This window comes from Amborella trichopoda, chromosome 9 (assembly GCF_054954075.1).
Source record: "Amborella trichopoda isolate Santa Cruz 75 chromosome 9, AtrichopodaSantaCruz75HAP2 v2.0, whole genome shotgun sequence".
NCBI classification, from domain to species: Eukaryota; Viridiplantae; Streptophyta; class Magnoliopsida; order Amborellales; family Amborellaceae; genus Amborella; species Amborella trichopoda.
Window position 1 is genome coordinate 37,632,634 of NC_142344.1, and position 22,772 is coordinate 37,655,405.

General features: G+C 37.1%; 1 protein-coding gene across 1 annotated transcript; it reads left to right on the plus strand.

Moving 5' to 3' along the window:
* The first annotated feature begins 1,109 nt into the window (after positions 1-1,109).
* LOC18425686 (putative protein S-acyltransferase 12) lies at positions 1,110-22,360 on the plus strand. Its single transcript, XM_006830230.4, has 8 exons — positions 1,110-1,451; positions 14,983-15,235; positions 19,018-19,109; positions 21,009-21,135; positions 21,223-21,308; positions 21,415-21,480; positions 21,565-21,766; positions 21,879-22,360. Exons 1-7 carry the CDS (start codon positions 1,260-1,262, stop codon positions 21,673-21,675), a joined length of 927 nt encoding a protein of 308 aa, XP_006830293.2. The 5' UTR covers positions 1,110-1,259; the 3' UTR covers positions 21,676-21,766; positions 21,879-22,360.
* The last annotated feature ends 412 nt before the right edge of the window (positions 22,361-22,772 follow it).

The window sequence follows — 22,772 nt, forward strand, 5'->3', positions numbered from 1 at the left end:
ACATAATAGATCAAAATAGTGTACTGCTACAAAAGTCAATTACTCAATAAACAACAAAAAAAACAATTATTAATGCAAACACAAAATAAACAACAAATATTAATACAAGCAGACAAGTTAAACAATATTTACCCAAAACATCAAATACAATATAATGTACTACTATATATATCAACATAAAGTACTACTAAATAAATCGATTGTTAAACTACTCAAAACAAGAAATATTAATACGAACAACAAATAATTATGCAAATAAACAATTTCAACAATATTTACAAAAAAATATTTACTAATCAACAATACACAATAAATAGTAATATAAAAATATAATATTGTATTAATTGTGACAAAATTCATCAATAGTATTAGGCAAGAGTAAGAAAGGTACCAATCAAGACCAGACATAGAGCCAAACTCTTCAACTTTGGGGGATACTATATTGTATTGGGGGAAAAAAAAGTTTGTAGGATAATGTATTAGGGGGACACAAATTTTTAATAACCCTAAAATATCAAGAAAAAGCCTCATTTATAGTTGTATGTTTTATTTATTCGCGGTAAAATTATCGGTTTTTCAAAAACCGAAAATTTTAAATTTTCGGTTGTTGAATAACTGAAATTCCAGCCATTTTGTGAACACCCAAAATTCCAGCCTGTAAAAATGTCTCTTTTAAAAAATTTCATTATAAAGTGAAAATAACCGATATTCCAGTAATAACGGAAAGTATTAGGTATTTTGGTAATAATAAAAAGAATACCACATATATGTGATTTTTCCTTATTTTTTGTGTAAGTATTTCGTACCAAATTTGTTACGCGTACCAAGTACCATGGGAACAAACGAAGTTATAGAAGAAAAAGATAATCCAAAAATGAGATTTACATGACTTAGGTACGCCATCAACTAGTATCGTTTGAGTAACCGGGTTTAGATTTCGGACCACTAAACCTGAATTTGTTGACACATGAAGTACAACAAGCAAAGTAACTCTTTCGCTTCCTTTGCTTTCCCAACAATGGACTGAGTTTTGCCTGTCCTGTATCTGTCCCATGAATTGTTGGTACACATGAAAATTACAGGCGCTTATATGGCTTCTGATCCAGCCTTCGCAGGTGCAAAATGGCTTCCCAGAAAACCCTAGACCTCGTTCTTATCTCTTCAAGCTGGCTTCAGATATCTGGAAACGGTTGTTTCGAACCAGGGTTAGGAGCGCTGGTCTCGTCCCCTACATCACGCTCGATAGAGGAGGGAGGTTTATGATGGCATGGAATTTCTTCAAGTTTTGCTCTGGTTTGAGGATGTTTGGTTACTTGATGATATTGCTAGTTATTGCCATAATTGGTGCTTCATATTTGGCAGTAGTCATTATAAGCTGTGGCCCTCAGCTGTTTCATGGAGGTTTTAGAGCTGCAATCTCGATCTTCATTCTCGTCATCTTTCATTTTCTGGTATGTTTCCATTCTATTACGTTAATTGTATATCCCTGTCTGTTTATTTTGCTTGGTATCATTAATTATGTGTTGTAAATCAATCCTGTTAGACAATTCTCTTCATCGCTTCCTTATTGGATTGTATGAAAGACAATAAGAAACGCGAACTTAATTTCGAAGGTGAAACTCTTCAACTTTCTTCTCTTTTAATTTACAATGAATGATCAGTGTGATCTTGGATATTTTTAAGAAATAATGCACTCAAGTGGTGAACCTAAAATACTTGACTTTTTCATTCTCTGACGTAATAAAGTTCTATTTGGGCAAACCCTAGACCATGTGTTATGAGATTACATGCCAGAATATTTGCAACATCGTGAACATTTTTCCTTTATGTGGCCCCAAAGTTTCTCATCGCCATAGAATATATGTTCTTTCTCGAGTTCTCCACCTAGAAATTGGATCTCGTATTTTTGCTTGCTTGTAGTTAATTTTGTACATTATGGGATCTTGGATAGACGATCAAGGATTTCCTTTTTGAGAATTTTTTTTTAACCTTTTTTGGGTTACTAATTTGAAATGTTTTCAAGCATTTCTCAGGGAAGATTTGACTTTGGAACACATGAAGTGTTAGAGTTGAGAGAATAAGATTAGCATCAACTGTGATACAAGAGATAACTATAAAATAAACAATTAAAAATCAGGAAATGAGGAATAAATCCTTTATATGCAGCATTTATGCTGGCATGGAAACGTAAATACTGTTACACAAAAATTACCGTCCAGAATTAGCCAAAAATCCTTGATCTTAATACCCTCATGTCCATATTCAAACTGGAACATCAAATGAGTTAACAGATAATCTTGTATGCACCTAGTAAATGACTTGGTGGACAAATCTTCAATTTGGTCTGATGCAATACGTGAAAGAGAAATAGACCTACTGACTAATCATTCTCAAATACAATGAGATTTTAGTTAAACATGTGTACTAACATGGAAAACTGCCTATGTTGCAATCTCAACAAATGGGAGGCATGGTGGCTTACCTTCAAGGCCAGAGGGAAGCTTATGGAATTAGATTATCTTATCAAAGGTGAGCAACGTACATTTGATATTGCACATGGGAGCTAGATTTGGCAGTACTTGCTTCTGACTAAACAATTAGGCCATGGAGTCTCTTATATATTGTCCTTGACTTCCATGTGTGTGGACAATCTGCCTAAGTCAACAAAGTTTGTTGACTGAATATTTGATGAATCAGGTAGAAACGACCATTACCTACAGAGTGGATTGAGCTTATTTCATGACCTGATATTCCAATGAACTGCTACCCTATGTTCAATCAGGGACTGAACAACTGACTACTGATTGCACATAATGAAATGTATTCGATTCAGTGCTTTTTGCATACAGTAGGTGTTTAGCCTATTTTCAGTTCTGGGTGACTGAAAAAACTAACTGCTGATAATGAAATATGTTTAGTCTATAATGAAATATGTTTGGTTCCATGCTTTTTGGGTACAGTTAGTGTTCAACAAACTGTTTTTAAGAAGCCGCATCAAAATGCTGGTAACCGTCTGAAACATGAAGTCCAACCGTCAGCTTAATAGGAATCTCAATCACCATATGTCTGTCAGATAGTTTGCAGAACAAAATCATGTGTATATTTGTGTTGAATAACTATTATGCACCTAGGAAGGATAATTTGGTTCAAGTGGAAGGCTCTAAAAGGCCAAGGGGAGGGGCCCCAAAAGAACATGGATGGAAACATGACTTATGGTCAGACTGAGGGTATGCTGCTTGATCAAGCAAAATGGCGGAACATGATTCATGCAACCAACCCCAAATAGTTGGGATTAGGCTTGGATGATGATGATGAACTATTCTGCCCTTAGTAAACTTTATCATCTCAAGACCAAGAAAATATAATCAGGGTCACTTAATAGGGAAATATAACAAGGATCAACATAAAAAAAAGAAAAGAAATACAATCCGGTCACATCTTTTATTCAGAAATGTTCTTAATTCTTATAACATGTGTTGCACGTCACTTCTGATGTCAAATTCATTGGTATTAGTTTTGATGTCAGCACCATAAACTAGAAAAATTGCACCTCATGCTTGAGGGATAAATACAATGGATCTCTTAAATCACTAGCTAAATTTTTCAAATAAGAATGTCCTGAAAATGCTCCAACCAGGCTTGTGGTGCTTCTTTGAGCCCAAATCACCCTCACAAGATGACACTGATATAGAGCTCAATATATATCCCAATTGCAGTTGAATGTAAATCATCTTATGTAGAATGCCATTAAGAGACACATTCTTACCATGCATTTGATGCAAATCCAATCCACGAGCCACAACTGATAGAAGAACTGAAATCGTTGTTCATTTGGTCAAATGATGTAGAGCCTCTTCTTTGGCCACTGGCCATTCTTTTTACCTTCTGGCAGTCCCATCTAAAAAGGTTTAGACTTCCTCAAGTGCATGACATACATGCTTGCAAGACTCTTCTATTTTAGAGCCTCTATTTCCTCCTTCATGGCTTGTCTCTGGTATGCAGCTTTTAAGACTTCCTTTTATGTAGATTACTCCCAATCGAAGAAGGGGATGACCGAAACGACACCAAACCTTAAGAGATAGTAGGAACACAAACAAGGAATATAGCTTAGGAATGTGGGAAGAAGATGGATTATTATCCTAAGTAGTCTAAGCACACTCATTTCTAGGGAGAAGGTCACTAATGTTTACATTCTCTTCTAGACTGCATCTGGTATGTTAACTTCGAACCGTAGTTGTTGGGATTGAGAACATGACCGGAGGGGGAGCATGATCGGGAGCAGGGGATACTGAAATGCTAGAAAATCCGTATAGTTGGGAGCGCCATCTGTACAATGCATATGTTAGGGATCTATATCCCCAAAAGTTAGGGATTGGGATCCCCAACCTTTTGGGGATCTTGATCTTGACCTTTTTGGATCTTGATCCCAACCTCTTGGGGTTCTTGCTAACATCCTTAAAGGGGTTTGTATAGTCTTGGACTGTATATACCATTTTAAGGTTAGGATCTCTTTATTCATAGAAAGCAAGCTATGCAACTATATCGAAGTATATTTGTGCTGCTAGGTGGATATAAACTAAGAAAATTTGTTATCTTGGTCTTTAAGGTTGGATCAAGATCCCTAACAGTATGAATCAGGATATCTAACAGTAGAGATTGAGATCCCGGAATTTAAAAATAAGATTTCTTGAAGATACCATTCCCGGAGTACCGGAGCAAGATTCTGGAGCTAAATCGCCACCTATGTTGGGAGATCCCAACAACTATGCATTAAACATAGTTTTTTAAAAGTGTGAGTTGTTGTCTTCTTGGAGGTGCCTTAGTGTCAATAAATGTGTGTAATAATCGAGTTGCAAAGCACAACACTTCGTAGGGGGAGGTCTAGATTCTCTTCTAGGTCTATTTAGATACATCTTGGTTATTAGCATCAGACATTAGTATTTCAAGGTTGAGACTGTTGCCTCCCAAGAGGAGCCTTAGTATCGGAGAATGCACGGCAAATGTCAGAGGCGATAATATTAAAAGTCTGAGGCAGTTTTATAAGGGAGCAGTCCTTCAATGATTAAGACATGTTAACTTTCGTTAATGTTTTCTAATTTAAGATCATAAATGTGTAACCTTCCTGATTTGCTGTCGGATTTGTTATTTTGTGAAATACACTTGGTAATTGGACTTACGTATATTATGGACAGATAACACACACAAACTGAAGTTACAGTGCCTAGTTTACTTTGGGTTTCTTTCCGGTTAACCACTGAATCAAGGAAACATAAAATGAGACAACAATATGTGTTCTATTACTGAAGTATAAATGTGAAAACGAATAGTTAATGTTGGTATATTCCACGGAACAGCCAGGGCCATTCATAACAAGCCACACCTATGATCAGGGCACATTCCTGATTGGAATGGTGGACATTATGTCCTTAATGACTTGACTAGGCTGGGGAAAGGATTGAAGGTCATCATGTCTTGGAACATGGAAAGGCAATCACCTATGGCCAAGGGGAGGATGGTCTTTTGACCTTAACTGTTAGCTGCGATTGTGCACAGCAGACGAAGTTTCCAACCCCCACATATTTATCCATTGCAAGGTGGCTTTGGCACTTTGGGGAGACCTGCTGCAACTTTTCAATTGGTCATAGCCTCATGGGTAACCCTGAAATTGGTTCCATACCTCTTCAACTCCTCTTTCCTGCCACCATGGTCGAAGTCAGGTATTCTACTCTGGCGGGCCTCAGTAACAGCCATGCCCTGGGTAATTTGGATGGAAAGAAACAACATGATCTTCTCAGATGAAATGGCCACGGTGGAGGCACTAAAGAACCAGATCAAAGAACTCGTCATCTTTTCACAAATATTTCAAGCACTTCTCCTACATGGACTTCCACCAAAATTGTCAGGCTTTGCTGTCTGCACTACCCACCCGCATCCCTCACTCTTCCCTGTGGAGACCCCCTGAACCTGGTCAGACCAAATTCAACTTTGACGGGCTCAGCAGGGAGAGGGGACATCTTCCGTGACCACAGAGGACGGATTTCTTTACTCCTAGAAATTCATCGGCCATGCTGACTCCAATACTGCTGAGGCCCTTGCCCTTCTTGAAGGTCTCAAGAATTTCAACCCTAGCCGGAGGACAGTTTTATTCATTGATGGAGACTTTGAAAACATTATTACCTAGGCTTTTGGACACTTGGACTACCCTTGGAGACTAGCACACATTTTTGACAAAATACTTCACATTTGCGTGTATATGCATGTCTCATTGAAGCATATATGGCGCGAGGCCAATGCAGCAGCGGACGATCTCCCTATACAGGAAGCACCCGCCTGGAACTTTTTGAGTTCTTGGTTCCCATTTTGCTATGAAACTGATTGTAAAACTTTTTTGATCTTCTTTTTGTTTCGCCCACCAAACAGTGGGGCCGTTGTATATCGCACCTGGACCGCGGGTTGCCATTTTCTGTAGCTTTTACACTTCTTTTAATACAAACATTGTTAACGGATTAAAAAAAACTGTTAGCGGCAGGTTGAGAGAGGCCTTTTGGTAATCTCCTTAAGATGCCTTGGCCAAGAACAGAATATATGGAAGCCCTTGCTGGAATTCCTGGTTGACTAAGACTTGAGATCCATAAAAAGCACTCTTGTTTTCCCTGTGTAAAATATAGTTTTCAATTAACTTAGTTTCACGAGCAATCGTGAAAAATTTGGGTGATTAACTACATGAGCAATTGTGAACAATTCAGACGATTAACTATTTCAGGACCCACAATCGATTGAGATCCTTGCAAGAGATTAGTGCGAGAACACCTTGCTGCTGCGAGAACATCTTTTCGCCGTGGAATACTTTACTTCTATGAGAATACCCTACTACTGTGAGAACTCATTATTGCAATGGGAACACTTTCCTTTTGTGAGAATACCCTACTACTGTGCAGAAACGTTATGCCGTAAGAGGTTTACGTTTGTAAGAAACCTACTTCGCTGAGAATCAGCAAATAGGATCAGTTCACTATGTATGTAGTTGAGCACCTCGATCTTTTAGACCCCAAGAAAATGAAAGATCTCTGACAAAGGTGGCTGGTCTATAACTGGTTATCCCATTTGGAAAGAAAGTCAAGGATTACTAGAATGATCAAGAGACATGATATGCTGGTAATGTGTACTTGCATGAAGCAAGATAGAGGCCACATGTCTCTTATATATGGAGCAAGGAGGACTTCTTGTCTCTTGCATCTAAGATTGACATGGAAGGACAACTGTCCTCCTTGAAGTTATGTAGTGTGGTGAACCCACTTTTTGAGCTCAAGGACACAGGCGAACAAGGTTGTATTTTGGGGTCTGCTCCAGGAACTCTTGTTCACCATACTCGGTCAACCACCAGATAGATAGGCTTTGCCGTGAACCACCATTTGTGTAGGCTAGAGATCCTAGAAGGTTTCCAGGACTGTACAGCAGCATGGAGTACCAGTTCTCTCTCTGAACTTGAAGTTGTTCTCTGTGTTACTGTTTTGCATGCATCAGAAAACAGGGAACTTGGACGAGCTGGTTCTTGAAGATGCTACCTAGGATTTAAGTGAATTTTGAATAATGAACCTGAGTCTAGTTGACGACCACAAAAATTGACCTCAAAACTGTTTGTAATTTGTGAGACTTTGGTATCAGGCACCTAGAGCCCGGCCTTACTGATTGAAGAAATAATGCCCAAGCAGTTTCTGTAAATACATTTTGTCCATTTGTTTCATTAAGGATTATGCTTGATGCAAATTCATATAACAAAAAAGAATTCAAAGGAAATAATAATGTATGGATTGAAAATTAATGGAGGTTAACTAGTCTACTAGCTTCATTGGCTTTGCGAATTCAATAAAATTCATAGGAGCAATGCTATGAAAAAAATAACTGTCAACCCTAAAAAATAGGCCTAACACAACCCTATTTATGGGCTTTGTTTGGATACCCTTGGCCCAATTCTTATGTAATTAGAAGTCCTACCTGAATTTAACACTTTTATCCTATTTATTTTTTTGACGAGGTTACATAGGAATGGAGCTTGAGAAGTTAGGCTATGAAAACCAAGCCACTACCGTCTTGACCCAAGGCTGATTCCTTTAACACTTTTATCCTTAAGGAAATAAAATAAGACAAAGTCATCCTAAAGAAAAACCTGAAAGATTGGAAACTGTAACTTTTGCTCCAATATTGAAATCGCTATCATGACTCTAGTTTGGAAACAACAGCATAAGTCCTAGGACAGTCAAACCTGTTTCGCTAGTTTTACCCAGCAAACTAGGCTGAAAAGCATCTCTGAAGGTCTGAATGTGAGCTCCAAAGTTTGCTGGGCATAGTCAGTCTACATCAATGATGTAAGTCTTGAATTTCCATTTTGAAATTGTAACCTTGTGACGAGTGTCCTGTTTTAATTAGAAATGTCTATGATGTTTTTGGACACATCGACCAACAACACAACTGCATGCGTACTTTTTCTTCTTCTGCTCAATATGGTAGATCAGCATAAGACATGCTTACTATGTGTCGTAGCTTTTTTTTTTTTTTTCCTATTGCACATGCATCTTCTGCATGGATTTTCGTCTAATAAGAAAGTGAACCAAATTTCTTATGGTAAGTTTTGTTTCCTTTTTAAGTTTGCACTCTAAGAAAGTGATGATTGACCTTTTTTCTGATTAAAGACTTTAGATACCAAGTTTGTTGTGGTAAGTAATAAGTTTTCACTTTGTGGAAAGTTAATTAATAAGAATGTTTTAGATGGAGTTACCTTCTGACCGAATGAAATTGGTCTTCAGTGGCTGGATTCTCATCCCTAGTGCATTGCAAGAACCACGTTCGATGCCCTAAACATCTTTGTCAAAGAACATTTATTGCTCTGTGTGCGTGTGTGCGTGTCTGTGTCTGTGTCTGTGATTACTTGTCACGACCCTACTCCTTGCCGGACCCATGAGGGCCGGGCCCGGGCCCGGGCCCTGGCCCGTAGGAGGAACTTAGGGAGTGGGGCCACGATCACAAGTTGTGAGTGCCACTTTTGTTGGAGTGCGCTCAACACCTTGATAAGAGATGGAATTTCCGATATCAACACCAAAGAAACGAAAAACGAAACAAAATATACCTAACCATAGTCTGCTGGACAAACAAGTCCCAAAATACATATAACAGTTCAAAATGGACATATATGGGCCCAAGGAACAAAAGGCCCAACATCAAGACATATTACCAAATCAAAATGGACTATATGGCCGGACCGTCAACCAAAATATACACTGCAAAATAGAGTTTCAACAGAAGGGGGGTAAGGGACCCCAAGCACGACCACCAGGATATGCAACTTCAGTTACGGTTGGCTATCACTCTACATGGAGGAAAAATTAACAAAGTGAGCTGTAAAGCTTAGTAAATAAGATCTAGGTGCCATGCATTCATGCTTACAAATATTTTTTCATGTCAAAAATCAGGGTTTTAAGCAAGTCTTACAAAGCATGGAATTATGTGTCAAACCTATATTTAAACATACGTGCCATGCATGATTTATTTCATGGTGGAATAATAACTAATCAGATTAATCAGATATGATTGTAATAAGAAGTCAATCAAATAATTCAGGCATGAGCATTATAACAGATCAAAACATTTAGGCATGAGCATCATAATAGAGCAAAACATTTAGGCATGCATATAACCAGAACTCCTGAAGTAGAAGTTCTACCCATCAGGCTAATCAAATCCTGAGGCGTAGAGCCTCTACCATCACAACCAGGAGAGAAGCACCACCAACGGGTAAATCCATTGCGTAGTGCCTCACACATGCTCACGGTCCCCAGCGCGCTTTGGGGCTTTTGATAGGCACTGACCTTACAAGACACGACCCTTTGGCGAGTGAGCGTGACACTACCAAAGGGGTCCCAATGAGTAGTGCCTCACATAAGTTTTGGGAGAGCGACCACCCAAACACACACACTCCTAACTCTTATCCTATCATAGAGGACAGGGAAGATCACAGCTGTCGGCACAAATATCTCATCAGATCATAACTGAAGCATGTCTCCATGCGTACATATCTTATTGAAAGCATGTTACCATGCACACATATCTTATCAGAAGCATGTTACCATGTACACATATCTTATCAGAAGCATGTTATCATGCACACATCTTATTAAAAGCATGTCATAATGCACGGATCATATAACAGAAGCATGTTTCCATGCACACAAATCATATTAGAAGCATGTCATACATATAATCACAACAAACATCAATATGTCCAGAGCATGCTATACATATAATCACAAGAAACATCACTATGTTATATTGTCATGCTTATCAGCTCAAGAGACATTATCATGTCAGTAACATGGTATATATCAATGTAATAGACATCACCGTGTCATATTATCAAGCTTATCAATTCAAGAGACATTATCATGTCAATATCATGCTATATATCAACGTAATAGACATCACTATGTCGTATTATCATGCTTATCAATTCAAGAGACATTATCATGTCAATATCATATTATATATCAATGCAATAACCATCACGATGTCATATTACTGGTTTTTCCACGATGAACACTGTCCACCATTAAGGGCATATCATTAAAATCAAAGATCATTTAAACCTGCAACCAATTTCTTGATAACTAGACTCATAACAAGACAACTTTCATATAAGAAGTAACCCCAGATATTGGTCTAAAGTTTGTCAAACTATTTGATTTTCCCGAATAAAATTTCTTTTTTGCGCATAGTTAGCAAATTGCCGATTAAACGACGATTTTTTAAAACAATCGACGACTTTATGGAAACCGTTTAAAACTGCAATGTTTTGAAAAAATCGTCAAAATATCGTGTATTTTTCATAAAAAAGTTTAAAATGCGATTTTTTCGTATAACGATGTAAACCACACCAAAACATTGTTTTTTTTTGTACTTGCACTTTTTTTTTTGAAAGATAATTTCCTTTTTCCTGTGAGAATGAGCATGAAGCAGTAGTGAGATCAATCTCCTCAACCCTAGCCCCAAACCTCTCTTCTTTCAATTTCTCTTCCTCCCTTATATCTTCTTCACTCTCCCAACCCCCTCCTCTTACCATGGGAGAAGCCTCCTCATCTACATGTGCTAATGACCTAAAATGTCTTTGATAACAAAAACCCTAGAAGTTATCAACCACAACAGGAAGAGACCCTAGAAGTCTCGACCAAAATCCCTTTGATGCAGGTTGAGCAAGCATGGGAGGCCAAATCCCTTTGATACCAGAAACCCTAAATTCTCGACCAAAATCTTATAATTATTGACTACTTCTAAACTCCTTGAAACCATAAAGTTCACAATCCCATCTTCAACAGAGAAAGATTTAGGTTTTCCATCCCTCTTAATCTCATATTGTGGACCTGAAACCCCATGATTATCATCTGAAACCCCAGAACGAGACGATAGAGTTACTGATCGAATCCACCAACCAATAATCTAGCGTTTCTAGTCTTCCTAGTTTCATCGTGCAAACTAGAGACCACCCTCTTCCTTTTCTCTCTCTAGAAACAAAGCAATGTGAAACCAATGGCTACGAGCCCAGCCCTGTTTTCAATTAAAGAAAGGTATATAAACTTTAACTATAGTTATAGTCACCATACCATAGTTAAAAAATTTTAATGAGGAAAAAACATTCTTGTATTTTTTTTGGATACCTACTGAGTAGGTGTGATATTTATTAAAGTATTTAATGAGTAAATTTATATGGTATGGTATAATTTTTTGATGGTTTTGGCATAATTTTTATTTTTTAGAATTTCAAAATTTCTAATTTTTAAAATTTATCCGATTTTTTTAGCCTAGTATGATATATTGGTGATATTTTACATAAAATATTTTTGCCAATCCGTATTTTTAACCCGATTTTTTCATCCGACTTTTTAAAATAAAAACGATTGTTTTTTGATTTTATGGTAAGCCGATTATTGATAGTCCTCGACTTGCTAACTATGGTTTTGTGCAGCAGAAAATCTAGGGTGACACATTACTAGAAAAATGACCATAACTTTCAAACCATAATGAATTTTATTATAAGCCCAAAACAAATTTTAAACTAGACTCATCTAACATTTTAAAGTGTTTAAACCTCATTCTAGTAAATTTTGGTCAGTCAAAAGCTTCACACAAAAACATGCTAAATCCCTAGATTTTCATTTCATAAATCTGGCATGCTTCAGCAAATAGTTAATAGCTTTCAAATTACATGAGATATTAACAAAAAGGTCGTTTCCATGTGGAAATACATTCAACATCCTATGGACCCACCAAAATCCATGATCTAAGGCAGTGATTTAAAAAACGGATCGGTGCCTCGGATCGGGCACTTCAAAAACCCATCCGGATCGGTGAATCGACGATCCGGATTGGGGATTCGGCCGACTCGGTCAGATTAAGCTCTAAAAAATGCAGAAAAACTATTAAAATTAATTATAAATGTAGTCTTTTAGGAATCCAATAAGAAATGAAGGTACTCCATTGTTAACTTTCACTTTTTTCATCAATTTGTGAATATTGATATGTTTTTTCTTTGTATAAACTTATGTTAACCATTAAATTTACATCACACATAAGAAAAATCATATAATTATCATGGATAAAGTATATAATCATACATGGACTACTATAAAAAGTAGATTTAGTGGATAAAAATGGCCATCAAAATCTCAAATTGGCGGAAAGCCCTAATTCCCTAAAAATACCCAAATTATTACAAACTAACTAACTATAATCCAAATTTATTACAATCTAACTAACTATAATGTTATATGCCGAAATTAAAATTGTTGGTTTAAATTTTATAATTATTATATTATACAAATAATAACAAATCTAAAATATTTTGTAATACGATCTAATTTAAAATGTATTATTGAGAACTGTAAGAAAGATAATAAATTACATGATTTATAATGCAAAAATTAATAAATAAAATAAAAATTTGATTAGAAATTATTAGAATGTATACCAATTTTCAAAAAAACACTTTCATTTTGCAAAATTTTAATTTTTTAGATTTCTAGAATAAATTTAGTAAAAGAGATTGTTAATAGAAAGAGAGAGATTTCAAATGGAATAAATTTCTTTAAAATTTTTTTTTTTTTAAGATTTATAGAATAAATTTAGTAAAAAAGATTGTTAATAGAAAAATATTCGGAGTACGGATCATGACTTTCTGACGGTTGTTAGAATCTGAGCGATTTTCATACTGTCGGAAAGCTCACGATCCTTACAATAACACAATACCACTCAAAGCACCAGACAAAGGTTATTCAACAAATCGAAAAAAAAATCTAAAGGAAGCATTAGTAGGAAAGGATTCAAGATGCAAATAGGATCAATGACTCAAAAAGTCTTGGACCTTACATCATCCGCCCCTGAAATGGATTTAGTCCCTTTAAATCATTCATCTGCTTATCAAATAACTGGGGGTACATCTTAAATACCAAGAAAGTGCAACTCAGGTTGGGTAGGGGGTCTAAAGGTCACACTCTTATCATAACAGTCAACAGTGGCATGGTGTGTAAACAACCAGTCTATGCCCAAAATAACATCAAAGTCCTGAATATCTAATAGTATCAAGTCTATAGCCCGGACACACCCCTCAAGCAATACCCCACACTGCTTGTACACTGTATCAGTCACCATAGAATCCCCCAAAGGCATGCACAATTCTAAAGTATAGTCAAGAGGTGAAGGTTCAACATTTAGATGACATGCAAAATGAGGTGCATCAAAAGAATGATATCAGAATCCTAGCCTCTCTACCACAAACATAGAGCATTCCTCGGATCATTGAGGTAGAAGCCTTAACCTCCTGCTCCGTGAGTGCGAACACCCGACCCTGAGTCTTCAGTCTGTTCTCTAGCTTCATCATAGGGCAGTCCTTGATCAGGTGGCCAGGCTTGCCACATCTGAAACACGCTCTCGCCTTCTTGTACCACTCAGCTGCAGAGTGGTTGCTAATCCCATAGTAGCATGTTGGGTGCTGGTTCTCCCTTACATCCCCTGGGAATGTTTTTTGGGTCTTCACATTACTAGATGGTGGGGACCTTACTCTCCTTTCCTTCCTTAGTCGGTGCTCCTCGCAGTCCTTCTCAATCTTCATGGCTAGGTCCATCAATGGGGAGAACGCCTTAAGATTGGCTGACATCAATCTCGCTCGGATATCTGGTCTGAGGCCCCCCACGAATTTGCTCGCCTTACGAGCCTCGATGTTGATAATATGCAGCGCATACCGGGAGAGCTCCGCCAACTTGGCCGCATACTGCTCTACTGACATCTTTCCTTGCTGCAGCTTGATGAATTATGCTTCCTTCCTCTCTTGGATAGAGTCAGGGAAATACTTCTCGTTGAATGCCACTAGGAAGTTCTCCCATGTGGCCACAGTCACTGGCTCCACCCAGGACTGCTTCATCGAACTCCACCAGTGCTCGGCATCCCCTTCTAGCATGATGGGCCCTAATCTTACTTTTTACTCGTTCGAACATTGTACGACCTCGAAGATCTTCTCTACCTGCCTCCTCCATCTATCAGCCTTTTCTACTCCTCCATGCCTCGAGAATGCTGGTGGTGCAAATCTCTTGAATCTTTCAATTAACCCACCATCTACACTATCTGAGCAGGGGAAGCCGGGCCGGTATATAATCCTTCATCGACTTGAGTTATGGCCCCGAGCGTCCTAAAGAATTCCTTGAAAGCCTCGGTGTTCCCATTACTTGCGCTCTCGTACGTGCGTGCGTGTATTTAATGAAATCTATAAAGTTTCATGTAGGGTGATTCCATACTGTTCTTTGAGATCAATTTTTGGGGTTTGCATTTCTGAGATCGGTAGTGGTGTCTTGTTGACATAGTTCTAAACAATTCAAATTTGCAGTACTATCTTGTAGAATTCTCAATAATTAATTCTCCACTTAATGGTTAAGCTTTATGTTGCAGCTTGCTATGTTGATATGGAGCTACTGCATGGTGGTTTTCACAGATCCAGGTTCCGTTCCTGAAAACTGGAGACGCTTACTTGATGAGGAAAATCCAGAGACCGTTGCTTCTGCAAACTCATCAGATTTTGTTGCCCCTATAGTTAGAAGTTCTGCATGGTCTCCATCTACTTCCATGGCAAGAACATCAGAAGGAGGCTATTGCGGCCGCTGTCAGAATAATAAGCCTCCTCGCTGTCATCATTGCTCTGTTTGTGAGCTAATTTCCATCTATCTGTTTTATGGCTTACTGAATTTTTGTCATCATATTAGGTTTATTTCTGCTTAAAATACATACAGTTCTTTTCCTGAAGTTTTTGAATTGGAAAATTCTTATGTACATGATCAATCATACTTCATGGTATACCAGAGAATAATTCTAATAACATTCTAGTATGCAATCGTATTTGAACATGCATCTATTTATTTGTGCATGCCAGTGTAGAGTCTGGTGGATGAATGGTTTATATAGTCCAAGTGTCATTTGTCCTTTCATATCACAATTGCACAGTTTGCGGGTAGCACAAGCATGCTTTCTATTGTTGACATTTGTCTCTCAAATAAATCAGTGGTGTACATGTAATAATGCTTTCCAGCTCGCCTCAGGCAATACTTGGTTCTTGGCTGAGACAAGTAACTCAGCCAAGTCATGTACATGATAAACACACTATAAAAAATTCAAAACAATTTGAAATTGTTTGTTAAATAGTTAAAAATGTAAAAAATAAAATAACTAATAGAGATTGTTAAAAGTCTATAGAAGTTGAATAATGTTTATAAAAGATGGATTATTTGAAAATTTTGATTTATGTCCAGTAATATTTAGAGTAATAAAGAATAGAAAAATAAAAAGTTTGTGCATGTAATAAGGAAAGTTTCCACCGTACCAGTTCATTCAGTAAAGTTGTTAACACTATCCAAAAAAGAAGAAGGAAAGTTTCCAAATAATCTGAAAACCATATAAATGAAAACCATATAAATCATATATTAATGCATTTCGGTATCATTAAATGCAAATTTTTAATAAAAATTAGGGCCTTTTATTACTTTTAAAGAGAGCGAGTTGCCCTTGCTACTTGCCTCAGCCATAGGCTGTGGCTGAGTTACCAGCTGAGTCCACTTGGACTCAGCGCAATTCTTTAAATTGTTGGATTGTACTGTATGACATACACGTTTGTATGGGTGCGGACATGTATAGGACAGGTGTGTTCTTGTCATCTTGTTTTGAACCTGGTACGTGTTCCTGATTATTTTCCTAATTGTTTTGTTGAAGCCCTTCTTTTGGTTGAGAGAATGCTCCATGCTTTCTTAAATAAAGTTAATTTGATTTTCACCTTCTTCTCATGGCCTTGATTTTATCTTATGAATGATGCATGTGCAGTAAACATGCTATCTAGGGGTGAGAATTTCGGGATATTATACATCGGATCCAGATATGGCTCCGAGTTTGGATTTACTTCCATATTCACAGAGTTTGAGCTCACGAATTGAAACATACAAAATTGCTCAATTCACAAGTTTAGAATAAAGAGAAACAGCAGAAGAAGATAAAAAAGACAAATACTAATGTAACTGAAATAGCACACAATCATACGCCATCTAAATCAATTTATCGGCAGCTACTTCAATCAACACAAATCTTTAAAATAAATAAGATGATATCAACAAGAACCTGCAAGAATAGCTGATGCCTTGCCATCTCCTCTTCTGGATTCTCAATGCAAACAAGCGATAAAAATTCACTACTACGAAACCCTCTTCTTTCTCAGAACGTAAAGCCAAAGCCTCATTTTTTGTTACAGAGCTCTGTTGGATCCGATTCTGAAAATCCAAAGCAGGAATCCATTTCCTTGAAAACCCTAATGTTGGGATCCACTTATTTTTTTGTTGCTGAGCATGGGAAGCTAAGCCCCTGAAAATGGAGAGATTAGGGCATGTTTTGTGGTTGAAAAATGGCGAGGTGTTGAACAGAGTGGCTTTGCAGGAGTTCGCCATTAGAGGATTAGGATTTAGGACAAAAATAGTGGAAAAAGTGCCTCCACTCATCAATATTACTGAGACATAAACTCATCTCAATGCAAAATAAACCATTTGAGAGAGAGAGAGAGAGGGAGAGAGAGAGAGAGAGGGAGAGAGAGTTTGCGGAGAGAATCAGGTGACGAGTTTGAGAGAATAGAGGAAATGGCTCCATGGGTTATAGATTCCGCCATTTCTCTGTGTATTTTTGCAGTTGCAGAGGCACTGAAGAAGCCCAACAAGCCTTAGAGAGAGATGCCTGCAGATCGACGACCAGAGAAGCCTATAGATCATTAGAGAGAGAAAATAAACAGAGGTTTCTGCAAGTTGCAGAGGCAAAGAAGATTGAATAACCCAAATTTTAGTGAGAGAGCGTTCTATAGATTGTTAGAGAGAGATGTTAAATATTGTATCTCTTTCCTTTTCAAAGGCTCCTTGGTGTTTAGAGAGAGAGAGGGAAGGGGTTCATGGTGGTTTAGAGACAGTGAAGCATTCAGGTTTTATGTATATCTATATATATATATATATATATATATATATATATATATATATATATTTTTTTTTTTTTTTTAAATTATATTATTTTTAGAAACCGGGTCGGATCAGGATCAGATCCACCTACACCCGGATCTGATCTGGATTTTAATTTGGATTTGAATTTTAGATCTAGATCCGAATTTCGGATCCAAATCATGGATTCATACCCGGATCTGAATAAGATCTGAATTCTGGGTTTCGGATCCGGATCGGGTGAATTCTCAGCCCTAATGCTATCCTTTACATCCTTGTTCTATCTATGGTCACTGTTGACTGCTTTCAAGACCAATCACTTTTGCTGCCAAAGGAGTATCTTGGTTTCCCACTCATTTTTGTGATGTCTGTATTCTAGAAGATTCAAAAATATAATGCGGTTAACTCCTAATCCTTATGGATATTCAAAGTTTCCAAAGGGGTGGAGAATTTGATGAATCTGTGGCTCTCACTAGGGCATAAAGGGGGTGACTCAGTTTGATACAGCAATTTGCTTGGCTTAAAAGCACCACAAATTACAGGGGGAGAAAACAAATACATTATGAAACCTAGTAACATACAGTTACATGGTTGAGAACTTGGCCTAGCTAGAGGCAAGATAGCTTACCCAAAAGAAAATGGTAATACTATGTCTTCCCTTTCCCCATTGTTTCGACTTATTAAAAAACGAAACAAACTCCGATTCTTCTTTGTCAGTATCTACAACTGATGCAATTTGGTAACTAATCGGTCTAAATGATTATATCATTAAATTACTTTTGAACTTAATCGTTGTCAGCTCTATGTGCTTGGTCTCTGTCATCACTGATTGGGTTTGGTATGATCTGGCTAGCATTATGCTGACATAATTCAACCTCTTGGCTGAAGATTCTGGAGCACAAAAGACACTGTATTAGGTCATAATCTGTACTATCTCATATCCAAAATCATTTAGTCAGTCTTCTTCCTCAACATGCGCCCTGGAAGGCTGCATTCTTCATAGCAAGGTCTTAATTTTTTGAGAACACAAACTTTCACTGAGAAACATTTCTGATTGCTAGACCTATCCATTCTTAAATGTCTACTTCTAAAGTGTTCTAGACCATAATTAGGGGGTATATTGCTTTCCCATGTTTTCTACTAGTTGCATGGAGAACGAGCAGGAGGAGGCTTTGTCAATATCTCGGTCAGTCCACAGTTGGCATGCTAAGGGGACACTAATTTTTAGACACACTACAGACACAAGCACACACTTTGGCCAAGTAGCACAGATATTAGTTAACCTTCTTTCAAAAATGTTGAACTTGTCCATCCAGTTTTGTGCATATGTTGTCTGTTATCTTTCTCTTAATTATGAAAACTGGTCTGGTTTATGTCAATTGACAGAGAGTATTCTTTTTTTTTTTTTAATTCATGACTGGTTATATTCCTATGCAACACGTTATATATTCATGTATTGTACCCCTTGCAGGTCAAAGATGCGTCTTGAAGATGGATCACCATTGTGTGTGGGTAGTCAATTGTGTTGGAGCAGGAAACTACAAATTCTTTCTACTTTTCCTGGTACTTCTGTTGCATTCTTTCCTTTCAGTTTTTTCATGATATTAGCATGGGAATGTTGAATTTGGAGGTGATTTATCAACTCATATGGTGATGTTTTTGGTAGTTATGAAGCTATATGGTGACTGCAATATCCATGCATGTTATCATGGAAACTCTTTGTTTTGGGCAGTTATTTTCTTGTAATCTAGGAATTATCAGCCTGCAGTCAAGCCTTTCTGAGAATCCGGTACTCTACCCAATATTTCCAAGACATCGAATTCTTATGAAGTTACTTATTTCCTGGGAAAAGTTTTTTATCAAATTGATCTTTTAAACGGTTGTAGTTTAAACAACTTTCCTGTAGGTGAAAAATAAAATAAAAAGATCAACTTGTCTATCAAGACAACAGTCCACACATTAAAGAAAAAGAGAAAAAGATGGAACTGTCATTTTTATTTCTATTCTCCTATACAGTATGTTTCACAGTTTTACTTTCTACTGCATGGTGATTGCCTTTTGCTGAGGTTAGCAATATAGAATCTAAATTTTCATCGTGCATTATATGTTGGGTGACACAAATGTTTTACTTGCATCTGAGGCACTGTAATTTGTGGAAAGTTTTCTGTGTAGTGTGTCTTGATAAACATTATACTATAATGGGTTTGACTTTGTCTCATTTTGTAACATTCAGCCATTGGAGTGATTGATATTTTTTTAGAATGGCTAACTGTACATATTTTCAAATAATTACGAACGATACTTTTATGATTGCTGTAGAAGATATTGGATGTACAATTGTTAGGCAGGTTTTCATGGCCAGGTATTTGCATCCATGAAAGATGTGTCGACATGTCCACATAATAAGTTGAAACATGTGCCCCACCAGGTGTCCATCTTGAATTATTGTGAAGGATGCTTATATGTCACGTGCAGGAAGTCTTCCCTTATAAGAGTCCCCCATCATTCGTTTAATGTTTTCATCTTGTTTTTATTTCACCTTGCATGGACATGCATACTAATTTATTTCCAACTGTAGCCTAACAGTTCCTCCTAACAGCTTTTCACTTGACTTCAGCCATATATTTTCCCTTATGTTTTTTCGAAGGTGTTCACCTGTGATTCCTATCTTTTGGACATTTTTCATTTCATTTTTACTTTTGGTTGGTTACTATCCCTGCTGGAAAGAAAGTGGGATGGCTCCGAACTGCTTCTGAATGAGCAGGGCCATTTCTGGGGACTCGAACGGAACCTACAGCGTCACACCCTAACCACAGCCAAGAGCCTGATTCTTTAATGCTGCTAGTATTTTTGCTGGAAATTCAATGATTCCTTGTGCATGGTAACTATCTATGAAACGGCACAAAGTGTAAATAAGTCCTGATCCCTCTCATATTCATGCTCCTTCATAAAGTTCTGCTTGCACACACATCTTCAATTTTATCAAACAGCCAGAGATTACACATCACTGCCTGACTATGATGTGGTCAGACACAAGGTTGCTTGTTTAGTAAGAGACCCCCTTCTTTTTGACTCCTCAACAGTTCTATATTGTCTTGCTTCATCTTGATGCTGCACCATTTTCTTGGCAATTTGATCTATAATCCTCTAGACCAGTTGGTGGTTAATAATCCAAAAATAAATAAATAAATAAACAAATAATTTGAAACTTACTTTTAACTTTATTATATACAAACCATTTTCCAAACTTATTTTCAAAACTGCGTCATCAATCTAATTGACATGTAATTTATTGCTAATTCTACTGTGCGTGAAATGAACACCTTGTTGAAACATATTCTAAATTGGCTGCTTGCGTTTTAAATGCATTAAGGGATAAAGCTACTTTAAATTCCTTCTGACATATAAGTGAAATCTTTTCATTTATGTTAGGGCCTGACATGGTTTCTCTTTGTTGGCTAGATGTATACATTTTTGGAGACAACATTGGATACGCTAGTACTATTACCACATTTCATTGAATTCTTTGGAGAAGCCAAGAACCGTTCTGGTTCACCTGGCAATCTTGCAATCAGCTTTCTCACATTTGGTAGTTTCTTGTCCATCTTCATGGTTGGGGTGTTGAAGTTGTAAAACTTAAGTGTCTGTAATCAGCTAAATGCTTTCTCTGTTGCAGTCCTCAACTTGGCGTTTGCATTGAGTCTTCTTGGTTTCCTTATCATGCATGCATCTCTGCTTTTAAGCAACACGACAACAATTGAGGTAAACATCTTAAAACATCTACTACTTGAGGTTTTACATATTGCTTCTTGTTATCTCCAAAGATTCATTACTCTCTTTGCTTTTTCGAAACTGATGTCCTTTCCAGGTGTATGAGAAGAGAGGAGTGGTCAGGTGGAAATATGACTTGGGCAGGCGGAAGAATTTCGAGCAGGTGGTGCTTGTCTTTTTGGTTTCTATTTATTTTTAACTCATACATTCTATTTATGTGATTCTGATTCTTTCTTATGATTGAAAGGTTTTCGGCACAAAAAAGGCATACTGGATGATTCCCGTGCTCTCAACAGAGGATTTGGTAAATGTACCTGCCCTCCGAGGTTTGGATTTCCCTATCCGCTCAGATGTTTAGGCCCAAGGAACTCAAATCATCTTGTGGGAATTTTGTAAAGCTTGACCTTGGAGAATCAATGTGCAGTAATTTGTTACCATTCAGCGAAAATGTACGTGTTGTATGGGCAAATTTTATTTATTTATTAAACGGTATTTTCCTAGAAGACAAGCCTCATTAAACAGAATATCTAACTCATACATAGGCCTGATCATTTTGAACAGGTCTGGCAAAGGAAAACATATGATACACAAAACTTAGATACGTATGGGCTGCATTGGTTCCACCGGTGGCATTGACATAACTACCGTGGTGTTGGCTATCAGCAAAGCAAAAGTATTGATTATATTACAACAACTGAAAGATATCAGACTTAATATCACTTGGAAATGAAAGTAAATTTTGTGCTTCTATTACTTTTTACAGATTCTCATACTGATATGATAAGATATGAACTGCTCACTAGCTGCTTTCTTATTTCTATGAAAGCATGCGTATGCTTGTTGAAGAAGGAGAAGAAGAGACATCAATATTTCCAGTAACTACTTTTGTGAGATGTAGGATCTGCAAATGTGGCTGCCATTGGTGTTTCATTTTTCTTGGAAATTTGGTTTCCCTTAAATTTAGTGACTTATCTGAAGCCAACATGTACTTTTTACTAAGTAATTTAGAAGATTCAGATAAGAAGGTTGCTCTTTATGCCTAACTGTTTCTTTTGGCTCTAATTCTTCTGGTCTCTGTTTTATTTTAAATTTCCAGATAGGCTTGTTGGGCTTCGAATGGTGGTGGATCCAGTACTAAGTTAAACCCAAGTCAAGGGCCTCAATCTTATGGTTATCTTGTATATATATGGGTTTTAGACTGTCATTGAATTCATTCCCAAATATAGAAAAAGTTTATATAAGGTTGCAACCTTAAAATGTAGAATTACAAATGCACATAAAAACCCATCGCAAAATGTTGTTTTAATGTTGAAAAACCCTCTAATTGATAATCTCAACAAGAAGATGTATTGATATGAAAAAAAAAAAAATTTATTTTGAGTCCCAGAAATGATGCATCTTTCAACACATTATCTAGACTGTCTATTTTCAATATTTTCATATGTTTATAGATCT

What these genes read in the sequence shown, in the direction of transcription:
- LOC18425686 (XM_006830230.4), top strand. Translation starts at nt 1,260, where the DNA reads ATGATGGCATGGAATTTCTTCAAGTTTTGCTCTGGTTTGAGGATGTTT. An exon ending in CTGTCATCATTGCTCTGTTT is followed by an intron (nt 15,236 to 19,017) that starts GTGAGCTAATTT and finishes TACCCCTTGCAG; the next exon opens with GTCAAAGATGCGTCTTGAAG. An exon ending in AATCAGCTTTCTCACATTTG is followed by an intron (nt 21,136 to 21,222) that starts GTAGTTTCTTGT and finishes TCTCTGTTGCAG; the next exon opens with TCCTCAACTTGGCGTTTGCA.